This window comes from Salvelinus namaycush, chromosome 19 (genome assembly GCF_016432855.1).
Source record: "Salvelinus namaycush isolate Seneca chromosome 19, SaNama_1.0, whole genome shotgun sequence".
Classification (NCBI taxonomy): domain Eukaryota; kingdom Metazoa; phylum Chordata; class Actinopteri; order Salmoniformes; family Salmonidae; genus Salvelinus; species Salvelinus namaycush.
In genome coordinates, this window is record NC_052325.1 from 22654389 (window position 1) to 22667267 (window position 12879).

At 45.5% G+C, this 12879-nt stretch overlaps 1 protein-coding gene across 1 annotated transcript in view; it reads right to left on the reverse strand.

Moving 5' to 3' along the window:
• The window catches only part of LOC120063937 (inactive phospholipase C-like protein 1), a 101913-nt gene that overhangs the window by 20600 nt on the left and 68434 nt on the right, over nt 1-12879 (reverse strand). Inside the window, exons 2-4 of the mRNA XM_039014247.1 lie at nt 5665-5739; nt 5182-5469; nt 1630-1917 (exon numbers count right to left, since the gene is read on the reverse strand). Coding sequence (XP_038870175.1) covers nt 1630-1917; nt 5182-5469; nt 5665-5739 — 651 coding nt within the window. The remainder of the gene's footprint in view (nt 1-1629; nt 1918-5181; nt 5470-5664; nt 5740-12879) is intronic.

The window sequence follows — 12879 nt, forward strand, 5'->3', positions numbered from 1 at the left end:
GGCCTCTCTGAGATATGGCTTTTTCTTTGCAACTTTGCCTAGAAGGCCAGCATCCCGGAGTCGCCTCTTCACTGTTGATGTTGAGACTGGTGTTGTGCATGTACTATTTAATGAAGCTGCCAGTTGAGGACTTGTGAGGCATCTGTTCTCACACTAGACACTATAATGTACTTGTCCTCTTGCTCAGTTGTGCACTGGGGCCTCCCACTCCTCTTTCTATTCTGGTTAGGGCCAGTTTGCGCTGTTCTGTGAAGGGAGTAGTAGACAATGTTGTATGAGATCTTCAGTTTCTTGGCAATTTCTCACATGGAATAACCTTCCTTTCTCAGAACAAGAATAGGCTGACGAATTTCAGAAGAAAGTTCTTTGCTTCTGGCCATTTTGAGCCTGTAATCGAACCCACTAATGCTGATGCTCCAGATACTCAACTAGTCTAAAGAAGGACAGTTTTATTGCTTCTTTAATCAGTACAACAGTTTTCAGCTGTGCTAACACAACTGCAAAATAGTTTTCTAATGATCAATTAGCCTTTTAAAAATTATAAACTTGGATTAGCTAACACAACGTCCCATTGGAACACAGGAGTGATGGTTGCTGATAATGGGCCTCTGTACACCTATATAGATATATATATTTTTTAATCTGCCGTTTCCAGCTACAATAGTCATTTACAACATTAACAATGTCTACACTGTATTTCTGATTTTTTTTAAAAATTGTTAATTGAAATACATTCCAGGGAGAGAATGCCAAGAGCGTGCAAAGCTATCAGCAAGGTAAAGATTGGCTACTTTGAAGAATTTCAAATATAAAATATATTAACATTGCATGGGTCATTTTTATGGTTACTACATGATTCCATATGAGTTATTTCATAGTTTTGATGTCTTCACTATTTTTCAACAATATAGAAAATAGTCAAAAATAAGAACAACCCTGGAATGAGAAGGTGTGTCAACTTTTGACTGGTACTGTATCTGTGTATATATATATATATATATATATATATTAATATATTAATATATATCTCTTTCTGAGGTAAGTTGAGGCATTGTGTTTTACACAGGGTTTCCTGTAGACTCCTACTGAGAGGTGTAATGGGTAGGAACCAGGAACCACAGGTGTGACTACACCGCTGAAGACTCAATCTGTACACCCACCATGCTACTAAGTATAAATAAAGCTTACATAACTAGGTTGGATATCCACCTAGAGCATGTTCCATATTTACATTAGATATCCAGCTATGAAGACAATCATTTTTATAATTCAAGCTGTTATAGTAACTATTGCTATCATAAGTATCACGGACAATTTAATAAAAGAAACCGGGCCATAATTGATTGAATTGATAACGGAATTGACCTCAACTCTAATCATCTCTAAACCTTTTCTACTCTATCTAGTTTTACTCCAGTCTACCATTAACATATATACAGTATTAGTCTTTCTTCTAACTCTACCCCAGTCCTCTTATTTAAGTTTCCTTGATGCCGAGACAGATGGTAAGACAGCTATGAAGACAATCACCCCTCTAGTTTAACTGTAGTCCCGTCCCCACACACACACACACACACACACACACACACACACACACACACACACACACACACACACACACACACACACCTTAGCTTCCTTGATCCCAGGACACAGCTTGCAGATGGTTGCCACGGCCGTATCCTCTGTGACGACCCCGTATCCATCCTCATCCACCTCGGCAAACTCTGCGGCCAGCCAATCCCTCCTCATCTTACTGCCGAGGCTCCCCTCCCCTATGATGCTCCCCTCTCCCAGACCTCCTCCCCCACCTGCCCCCCCTCCATGCCCGATGACAGAGGGGTGGGACACCAGGTAACGCAGCCCCGTTACCCAGATGTTGGCCACGTCAGGGGAGAGAGCCACCAGGTCCAGAGACTAGGAAATACAAATCACATTAAATTAAACACATTTTTCCCCCAGTAAAACAAGTCAAAAAGTAAGTAAATCCCCTTACCACATCTTGTGACGTTACAGCCTTATTCTAAAATTGATTACATCGTTTTCCCCCCATCATCAATCTACACACAATTCCCCATAATGAAAAAGCAAAAACAGGTTTTTAAATCAAATCAAATTGTATTTCTCACATGCGTCAAATACAACAGGTATTGTTGTACAGGTAAATACAGGTAAACAGGTAAATACAACCTTACAGTGAAATGCTTACTTACGAGCCCCTAACCAACAGTGCAGTTTCAAAAAATATGGATAAGAATAAGAGATAAAAGTAACAAGTAATTAAAGAGCAGCAGTAAAAAAGAACAATATATACAGGGGGGGTGCCGGTACAGAGTCAATGTGTGGGGGCACCGGTTAGTTGATATAGTATGTACATGTAAGGTAGAGTTATTAAAGTGACTATGCATAGATGACAACAGAGAGTGGCAGTGGTGTGGAGAGGGGAGGGGGGGGGGAAATGCAAACAGTCTGAGTAGCCATTTGACTAGATGTTCAGGAGTCTTATGGCTTGGGGGTAGAAGCTGTTCAGAAGCTTCTTGGACCCAGACTTGGCGCTCCAGTACCGCTTGCCGTGCGGTAGCAGAGAGAACAGTCTATGACAGGGTGGCTGGAGTCTTTGACAATTTTTAGGGCCTTCCTCTGACACCGCCTGGTATAGACATCCTGGATGGCAGGAAGCTTGGCCCCAGTGATGTACTGGGCCATTCGCACTACCCTCTGTAGTGCCATGCAGTCGGAGGCCAAGCAGTTGCCATACCAGGCAGTGATGCAACCAGTCAGGATGCTCTTGATGGTGCAGCTGTAGAATCTTTTGAGGATCGGAGGACCCATGCCAAATCTTTTCAGTCTCCTGAGGGGGAATAGGTTTTGTCGTGCCCACTTCACGACTGTCTTGGAGTGCTTGGACCATGTTAGTTTGTTGGTGATGTGGACACCAAGGAACTTGAAGCTCTCAACCTGCTCCACTGCAGCCCTGTCGATGAGAATGGGGGCATGCTCGGTCCTCTTTTTTCTGTAGTCCACAATCATCTCCTCTGTCCTGATCACGTTGAGGGAGAGGTTGTTGTCCTGGCACCACACGGCCAGGTCTCTGACCCCCTCCCTATAGTCTGTCTCATTGTTGTCGGTGATCAGGCCTACCACTGTTGTCATTGGCAAATTTAATGATGGTGTTGGAGTCGTGCCTGGCCGTGCAGTCATGAGTGAACAGGGAGTACAGAAGGGGAATGAGCACGCACTCCTGAGGGGCCCCTGTGTTGAGATTCAGCGTGGCGGATGTGTCGTTACCTACCCTTACCACCTGGAGGCGGCCCATCAGGATGTCCAGGATCCAGTTGCAGAGGGAGGTGTTTAGTCCCAGGGTCCTTAGCTTATTGATGAGCTTTGAGGGTACTATGGTGTTGAACGCTGAGCTGTAGTCAATGAATAGCATTCAGACGTGAGTGCTACAGATCGGTAGTTATTTAGGCAGGTTACCTTAGTGTTCTTGGGCACAGGCACTATGGTGGTCTGCTAAAAACATGTTGGTATTACAGACTCGGACAGGGAGAGGTTGAAAATGTCAGGGAAGACACTTGCTAGTTGGTCAGCGCATGCTCGCAGTACACGTCCTGGTAATCCGTCTGGCCCTGCGGCCTTGTGAATGTTGACCTGTTTAAAGGTCTTACTCACATTGGCTTCGGAGAGCGTGATCACACAGTCTCCCGGTACAGCTGGTGCTCTCATGCATGTTTCAGTGTTATTTGCCTCGTAGCGAGCATAGAAGTAGTTTAACTCGTCTGGTACGCTCGTGTCACTGGGCAGCTCTCGGCTGTACTTCCCTTTGTAGTCTGTAATGGTTTGCAAGCCCTGCCACATCCGACTTGATGTCTAGAAGTTATTTTCGGTCATAAGAGACTGTAGCGGCAACATTATGTACAAAATGAGTAAAAAAATAAGTTACAAACAATGCAGGTTTTTTTTAATTTTTATTTCACCTTGATTTAACCAGGTAGGCCAGTTGAGATCAAGCTCACATTTACAACTACGACCTGGTGATAAACTGCGACCTGGCGATAAACAAACAAAAAACACAAATCGGTTGGGGGCACGTAAAACGCCTGCCTTCTGCTCCGGCGCCATTTTAGAAATGCTTGCAAATTCATAAAAAACCTAAAAACTGAAATTTACATAATTATTCAGACACTTTACTCAGGACTTTGTTGAAGCACCTTTGGCAGCGATTATAGCCTCAAGTCTTCTTGGGTATGATGCTACAAGTTTGGCACACCTGTATTTGGAGAGTTTCTCCCATTCCTCTCTGCAGATCCCCTCAAGCTCTGCCAGGTTGGATGGGCAGTGTTTACTGATGAGTGGCTTCCGTCTGGCCATAAAGGCCTGCTGCAGAGATGGTTGTCCTTCTGGAAGGTTCTCCCATCTCCACAGGGAAACTTTGTCAGTGAACATCGGGTTCTTGGTAAACTCCCTGACCAAGGCCCTTCTCCCCCGATTGCTCAGTTTGGTCGTGCAGCCAGCTCTAGGAAGAGTCTTGGTGGTTCCAAACTTCTTCCATTTAAGAATGATGGAGGCAACGGTTTTCTTGGGGACCTTCAATGCTGCAGAAATGTTTTGGTACCCTTCCCCAGATCTGTGCCTCGACACAATCCTGTCTCTGCGGACAATTCCTTCGACCTCATGGCTTGGTTTTTGCTCTGACATGCTCCATCAACTGTGGGACCTTATATAGACAGGTGTGTGGCTTTCCAAATCATGTCCTATCAATTTAATTTACCACAGGTGGACTCCAATCAAGTTGTAGAAACATCTCAAGGATGATCAATGGAAACATGATGCACCTGAGCTCAATTTCGAGTCTCATAGCAAAGGTTCTGAATACTTATGTAAATAAGGTATCTGTTTTATATTATTAATACATTTGAAAAAAATTCTAAAAACCTGTTTTCACTTTGTCATCATGTGGTATTGTGTGCATATTGATGAGAATGTTTTAAATTTAAATCAATTTTAGAATAAGGCTGTAACGTAACAAAATGTGGAAAAAGGGGTCTGAATACTTTCTGAATACACTGTATTTGCCTTTGCCTGAGTGCCAGTCTGTTTCTGCTCCATTGCCAACTCCTTGGCATGACAATTCCAAAAGAAGTTGGCAAGGCAGCCTAAACTGAACTGGCTACCTCTTACCTGGTAGTCATCCCCGTGGATGATAGAGAAGGCTGCCTCCTCAGCCAGATGTTCTGCAGCAGGTCCGTTATGGAGGAAGGTCTCAGTGCTCTTCCCCGTCCTAACCTCCCTGATAGTGGCCATGTCCAGGCGGGCGCGCTCCCCATCCTTCTTAGAGGGCTCCCAGCGCAGGCAGCTGAGGTCCTGGTCCAGTGTGTAGAAACGACTGTAGACCCGGGAGTTGGGACGCACCTTCTTCAGCTCACAGCCCCCCTGCATGAAGGCCAAGCAGTCGGCAGCGCTGCTCACCTGGAGGCGGCGGAAGAGGAAGGCATTTATGAAATGCTTATATACTGCTTATGAATGTGTTATGTATGAGTTATGAAAGTGTTATGAAATCCTTATTTAGGTACCCTTCAAATAAAGTGTTACCCATTTCATTTTTATTTACAGGCAGAGATCTAAAACTGCTTTATTTTTTTTACAGAGAAACTAAAAGCAAACCTTCTTCTCTGAGGGGATGCTACTGAAGGACACAGTCTTCTTGCGCCCGCCGGCCACCTTGTGCACTGAAGGATCCTGGGTAAAAACACAGCGAAGAGCAGAGTGTGAGACAGGCAGACAAGTCTACTTATGATTTCTGCAGGTTATGTTTAGAAGCTACTAAACAAACATTACAGGCAGGTATATCACATCAACTGACATTTAAAAAGGAGTAGAGGATTATGTGGACGTGGGGTGTGAAGCATAAATAATATGTACCTATTGAGGTAGCCATGAAAGCCATCACTATCAAATCCTAGATACCATTGCCTACCGTTGTGCCCTTGAGCAAGGCACTTAACTCCCCACAACAGTGTGGCAGCCCCCCGCACCTCTCCAAAACCATTGTGTGTCTTTCAGAGGGGTTGGGATAAAAGTGGAAGTAAAATTTCAGTTGGACCTTGTGTGCAATTGACCAATAAGTTCATACGAAAGTGGCTCACCTTAAGTGTAAAACTAACATTATACACTGGGTGGTTCGAGCCCTGAATTCTGATTGGCTGACAGCCATAATATATCAGACCGTATACAATGGGTATGACAAAACATTTATTTTTACTGCTCTAATTATGTTGGTAAACAGTTTATAATAGCAATAAGGCATATCGGGGGTTTGTGGTACATGGCCAATATACCACAGCTAAGGGCTGTGTCTAGGCATTCCACGTTGTGTTGTGAGTAAGAACATCCCTTAACTGTGGTATATTGGCCATATACCACACCCCCTCGGGCCTTATTGCTTAAATGACTCAATAATCCCTGCCTCCTGGGATGTTATAAAGTCCAAAAGTTATTGCCGGAGCTAGAAAGTTGTCTGTCAGAAGTATTACAATGTAAATGTACTTTTAACATGTCTGTCTGCATATTTCAAGACATGGCATAAGAGGATGCAGTGAGATACAAGATGGGTTGGACGATACTTTTCTCATCAATCATCTTTAAAAAATGCATACTTAAAAACTGGCAGTCAACCAATCCTCCATCGTTAACACAATGGAAAGGTCAAATGCTTTATTATCTAAATGTTAAAGTGTGTGGGCGACAGAAAGAAACAAAATGGTGCAGTTTGAGGCCATGTGACAGAGTGATACGGGCTCTGGAGATGGTTTTTTAAACGTTTTTAAAAATATTTTGTTTATTTAACCTTTATTTAACGAGGCAAGTCAGTTAAGAACAAATTCATATTTACAATGACGGCCTACCCTGGCCAAACCTGGACGACGCTGGGACAATTGTGCACTGCCCTATGGGACTCCCAATCACGCCCGGATGTGATACAGCCTGGATTTGAACCCCTTGCACTGAGATGCAGTGCCTTAGACCGCTGTGCCACTCGGGACCCTAATAGAGACCCAGATGTGGGTGTGAGCAGGTGGGTCCGGGCAGGCGTGATGTTGTGGATGTTTGTGAGATGTTGTCGTTTGTATGTGTATTGTTTACATTTTTTTATATAAAATCTTACAACAACAAAAAAGAAAGTGGCTCACCTTTTAACCAGGTCAATTTCTATGGCAACGAATCCTTCAGAACTAATCTGCACCAGAGCAGGCTAACTACACTGAATGAAATTACTACGCTGCGACTTGTAGACAAATTAAATCAGATTCCCTCCCTGATTGCGTCATTATCCCCTTCATTTAAGGAAAACGATTGATTAAATATTTTATTAATAAAATGTTTTTTTTAGTAATGATAGAATGCATTTTAAACTTCACACAATGCTTCGTAGGATGCCCCTCTGGCCTACTAATACTACCACAGGACCAGGGGGACAACAACAACAACTATGACATCATCTACTGCTGTACCCTGTACTAAAGTGATTGAAGAGCTCTGGGGGGGTTTAACAATGGGAGTTTTTCCCTCTACCTCCTAGTATGCAGTTGGACTCAAGAGTACAGCTTTTGACTACCCATACACACTGAACCACACAGGGCAGTGTATGTGTCTGCATGCGTGCGCGTGACCGCGCTCTGTGTGTGTGTCTGCGTGCGTGCGCGTGACCGCGCTCTCTGTGTGTGTGTGTGTGTGTGTGTGTGTGTGTGTGTGTGTGTGTGTGTGTGTGTGTGTGTGTGTGTGTGTGTGTGTGTGTGTGTGTGTGTGTGTGTGTGTGTGTGTGTGTGTGTGTGTAACTTGACATCCATTGCCTGGCCAATAATACACAGTAGAGGAACCTCAGCTGCAGATTCCTCCTCTGCTAACAGAGAGACAGGGCTCCTACCCTAACAAAGAGACAGGGCTCCTACCCTAACAAAGAGACAGGGCTCCTACCCTAACAAAGAGACAGGGCTCCTACCCTAACAGAGAGACAGGGCTCCTACCCTAACAAAGAGACAGGGATCCTACCCTAACGGAGAGACAGGGCTCCTACCCTAACAGAGAGACTACCACCCTAACAGAGAGACAGGGCTCCTTCCCTAACAGAGACCCAGACAGAGGGACATGCCACAGCAGCCCAGACCTGAGGAGAATCTTCTCATCCTTCCTACCCTACAGAGGACCAGAGCCACAGCTAGCTGATAGCTCAAACCTGGACAGAACCCTCTGGAACATCAGTCAGGCTATACTCCCATGTCAATTATTCTTTCACCACTCAACTAAGACCAGACTGTGACCCCAGCTTAAAGGGATAGTTCACCCAAATAACAAAATGACATATTGTTTTCCTGACCCTGTAAGCAGACACTGGACAAGGTATGATGACACACAATCCATGCTTTGGTTTAGTTTCCCTGGCACTGTTTCCACATCCTAACATTTTAGCATTCGTGGCACAAATTGCATTCAAGTCATGATACCGATATTCAACATTTCCCCACATCATGTTTCACTGACTTGGAGGAGAGAGTTTGACCTAGTATCTACTGTCTCCAATTCTGTTCAACAAAATAGTTTTTTAAGATGGAGGCTTGGACAATGTGCGGACAGACAGCGGACAGACAGCGGACAGACAGCCAGGCTTAGTATGAACCAGGTCAGCGGGTATTTAGGTGGACGGGGCAGGACAAGGCGGGGGGCAGTGGTGTTGATGGAGGGGGGAGGGGGGTGGGACTGTCCAGGGCACAGCTTTAACAGGAACAGCGGGCCCGGTACATGGCATTAGTTCCCCCAGAGGGCACGGCAAAACAGGTCGACCCTCCCGCCGTGGTGACATACTGTATTATGTCCTCCTGGAAACCATGACAACAGGCCGTAAAGCTTTTAATGCACCACGGTTCAGCCTAAAAGAGCATATATCACCTAGTGTTAATCCCCCAACCCTAAGCACTCTCTCTTTGTTTTAGTTATTTTTTCTCTACATTATTGAGCTTCTGCCAGAATGGAGCTAAGCACAGATGGAGAGATAAGATGGAAAGATAGATAGTGGTACCAGAGAAAAAAAGAAAGCGAGGGCAAAGAGAGAAGTGGCAGGGGGGGGGTGAAAGTAGAACAGAGTAAATTCTAGAAAAGGATAAGTGAGTGAGTGCAGAGGAAAATCACAGAGAGGAAGGAGAGAAAGTTGAATGAGAGGAGTGTGAGATGAAAGAAAGATAGAGAGAGGAGAGGATGGAGATAGTAGAGGTGAGGAAGAGGAGAGAAGAGGATGGAGAGAGGAGGAAAGGATGGAGAAAGGAGAGGAGAGAAGAGAGGATGGAGAGGGGAGGAGAGGATGGAGAGGGGAGGAGAGGATGGAGAGAGGAGAGGGGAGGACGGAGAGAGGAGAGGATGGAGAAAGGAGAGGATGGAGAGAGGAGAGCAGTGGGGGGAGAGCAGAGGAGGGAGAGCAGATGGGGGAGAGCAGATGGGGGAGAGCAGATGGGGGAGAGCAGATGGGGGAGAGCAGATGGGGGAGAGCAGAGGAGGGAGAGCAGAGGAGGGAGAGAGGAGAGCAGAGAATGGAGAGAGGAGAGGAGAGCAGAGGATGGAGAGGGGAGAAGAGAGGATGGAGAGAGTAGAGGATAGAGAGAGGAGAGGACAGAGAGAGGAGAGGACAGAGAGGAGAGGACAGAGAGAGGAGAGGACAGAGAGAGGAGAGGACAGAGAGAGGAGAGGACGGAGAGAGGAGAGGACGGAGAGAGGAGAGGAGAGGATAGAGGAAGGAGAGAGGAGAGGAAGGAGAGAGTAGAGGATGGAGAGAGGAGTGAAGAGGAAGGAGAGAGTAGAGTAGAGGACAGGAAGGAGAGAGTAGAGGATGGAGAGAGGAGAGGACGGAGAGCGGAGAGGATGGAGAGAGGAGAGAAGAGGAAGGAGAGAGTAGAGTAGAGGATGGAGAGAGGAGAGGATGGAGAGGAGAGCGGAGAGGATGGAGAGAGGAGAGAAGAGGAAGGAGAGAGTAGAGTAGAGGAGAGGATGGAGAGAGTAGAGAAGAGGAAGGAGAGAGTAGAGGAAGGAGAGAGGAGAGGACGGAGAGAGGATCGAAGAGGAAGGAGAGTAGAGGAAGGAGAGAGTAGAGGATTGAGAGAGTAGAGGATGGAGAGAGTAGAGGGTGGAGAGAGGAGAGAATGGAGAGAGTAGTATGAGACAATACTACATTGTTTAGTCACGCACATCAGAGATGTCATCATGGCCTCCGACCTCTCTCCATCCTCTCCTCTCTCCTTCCTCTCCTCTCTCCTTCCATCCTCTCCTCTCCTCTCTCCATCCTCTCCTCTCCTCTACTTTCATCTCTCTCGCTCCTATCATTCATCCAGGACCTCTGTATACCAAGCGGTGTCAGAGGAAGGCCCTAAAAATTGTCCAATACTCCCGCCACCCTAGTCATACACTGTTCTCTTTGCTACCGCACAGCAAGCGGTACCGGAGTGCCAAGTCTAGGTCCAAAAAGCTTCTTAATAGCTTCTACCCCCAAGCCATAAGACTCATGAACAGCTAATCAAAGGGCTCTTTTACACTGCTGCTACTCTGTTTATTATCTATTCACAGTCACTTTACCTTTACCTACATGTACATATTACCTCAATTACCTCATCACCGGTGCCCCGCACATTGACTCTGTACCAGTACCCCCTGTATATAGCCTCGCTATTGTTATTTTACAGCTGCTCTTTAATTATTTGTTACTTTTATTTAAAACATTTTACTTATCAATTTTTTCACTTAACACTTATTTTTCTTAAAACTGCATTGTTGGTTAGGGCGTGTAAGTAAGAATTTCACTGTAAGGTTTACAGCTGTTGTATTCAGTGTATGTGACAAATAACATTTGATTTGATTTGATTCATTCAGCCCACTGAATCAGAGGTGTAGCAAAGACCTGGGTGGGATAGACACAGGGGAGAGGAGAGGAGAGGAGGAGGAGAGAAGAGGAGGGGAGGAGGGAAGAGGAGGATGAGAGGAGAAGAGAGGAGGGGAGAAGAGGAGGAGAGAAGAGGAGGAGGAGAGGAGGGGAGAAGAGGAGGAGAGGAAAGAAGAGGAGTGGACAGGAGAGATCCACACATGCCCAAGTGGCTCTAAATATAGGCATCTATGAGTGAGATGGAGAGACAGAAGAAAGGAGTAGAATGGCAGGAGATTGAACTAATGAAAAAGGAGTTGAGAAAGGAAATTGAAAGTTGGACCCTTGTGACAGAGTTCCTCAGTTCATAGACAGACTAGTAATGTCACCATAAAAAATCTGAATCAGAATGGAATTTAAGGATGACCTCTGACGCTTTAGGGTTAGAATAGGGCTGGACGATACGGTCTCTGACGCTTTAGGGTTAGAATAGGGCTGGACGATACGGTCTCTGACGCTTTAGGGTTAGAATAGGGCTGGACGATACGGTCTCTGACGCTTTAGGGTTAGAATAGGGCTGGACGATACGGTCTCTGACGCTTTAGGGTTAGAATAGGGCTGGCGGTACGGTCTCTGACGCTTTAGGGTTAGAATAGGGCTGGACGGTACGGTCTCTGACGCTTTAGGGTTAGAATAGGGCTGGACGATACGGTCTCTGACGCTTTAGGGTTAGAATAGGGCTGGACGATACGGTCTCTGACGCTTTAGGGTTAGAATAGGGCTGGACGATACGGTCTCTGACGCTTTAGGGTTAGAATAGGGCTGGACGATACGGTCTCTGACGCTTTAGGGTTAGAATAGGGCTGGACGATACGGTCTCTGACGCTTTAGGGTTAGAATAGGGCTGGACGATACGGTCTCTGACGCCTTAGGGTTAGAATAGGGCTGGACGATACGGTCTCTGACGCCTTAGGGTTAGAATAGGGCTGGACGATACGGTCTCTGACGCTTTAGGGTTAGAATAGGGCTGGACGATACGGTCTCTGACGCTTTAGGGTTAGAATAGGGCTGGACGATACGGTCTCTGACGCTTTAGGGTTAGAATAGGGCTGGACGATACGGTCTCTGGCGCTTTAGGGTTAGAATAGGGCTGGACGATACGGTCTCTGGCACTTTAGGGTTAGAATAGGGCTGGACGGTACGGTCTCTGACGCTTTAGGGTTAGAATAGGGCTGGACGGTACGGTCTCTGGCGCTTTAGGGTTAGAATAGGGCTGGACGATACGGTCTCTGACGCTTTAGTGTTAGAATAGGGCTGGACAATACGGTCTCTGACGCTTTAGGGTTAGAATAGGGCTGGACGATACGGTCTCTGACGCTTTAGGGTTAGAATAGGGCTGGACGATACGGTCTCTGACGCTTAATACGGTATTTAAAAAAAAAATACACGTTATCACGGTCTTTGGTGTTTTTGAATAATACAAGTTCTACATTTGCTTTATGAGTAGTGAGTGGTCCTAGGGTGGCAACACATACATTCTAAGTGATTTCAATGAGTCTTTCTCCTTTCTGATTGTTTGATACTGTTCAATTCAACTTTTTCAGCATTTTCATCAATTTCTGTATTTCCTGCACTCACTTGAGATCATTTCCACACTGTCACGTACAACTTCGCTTATTCCTCTTTGATTTAGAAGATACTGTTGCACAAAAAACATGCAGATGTAGGTCTACACCATGGCTGGTATTATCAGGCTGTATAGTGAGTTATGTTTGCTCTGACTCGTACATGTATTAGCTAGCTAGCGATTAGCATTAGCATTAATGGCTAACAAGATTTAGGCACAAATTACTAAGAAAAGACAAACTAGCTGTTTGCTGATGTAAGAAACACAAACTAATAGTGTCATTATAGAACCCTAGTGGATGTATATTAAGAAGCAAAGAGAAAACAGCATTGCTGTCATCAACATTGTTTCATGT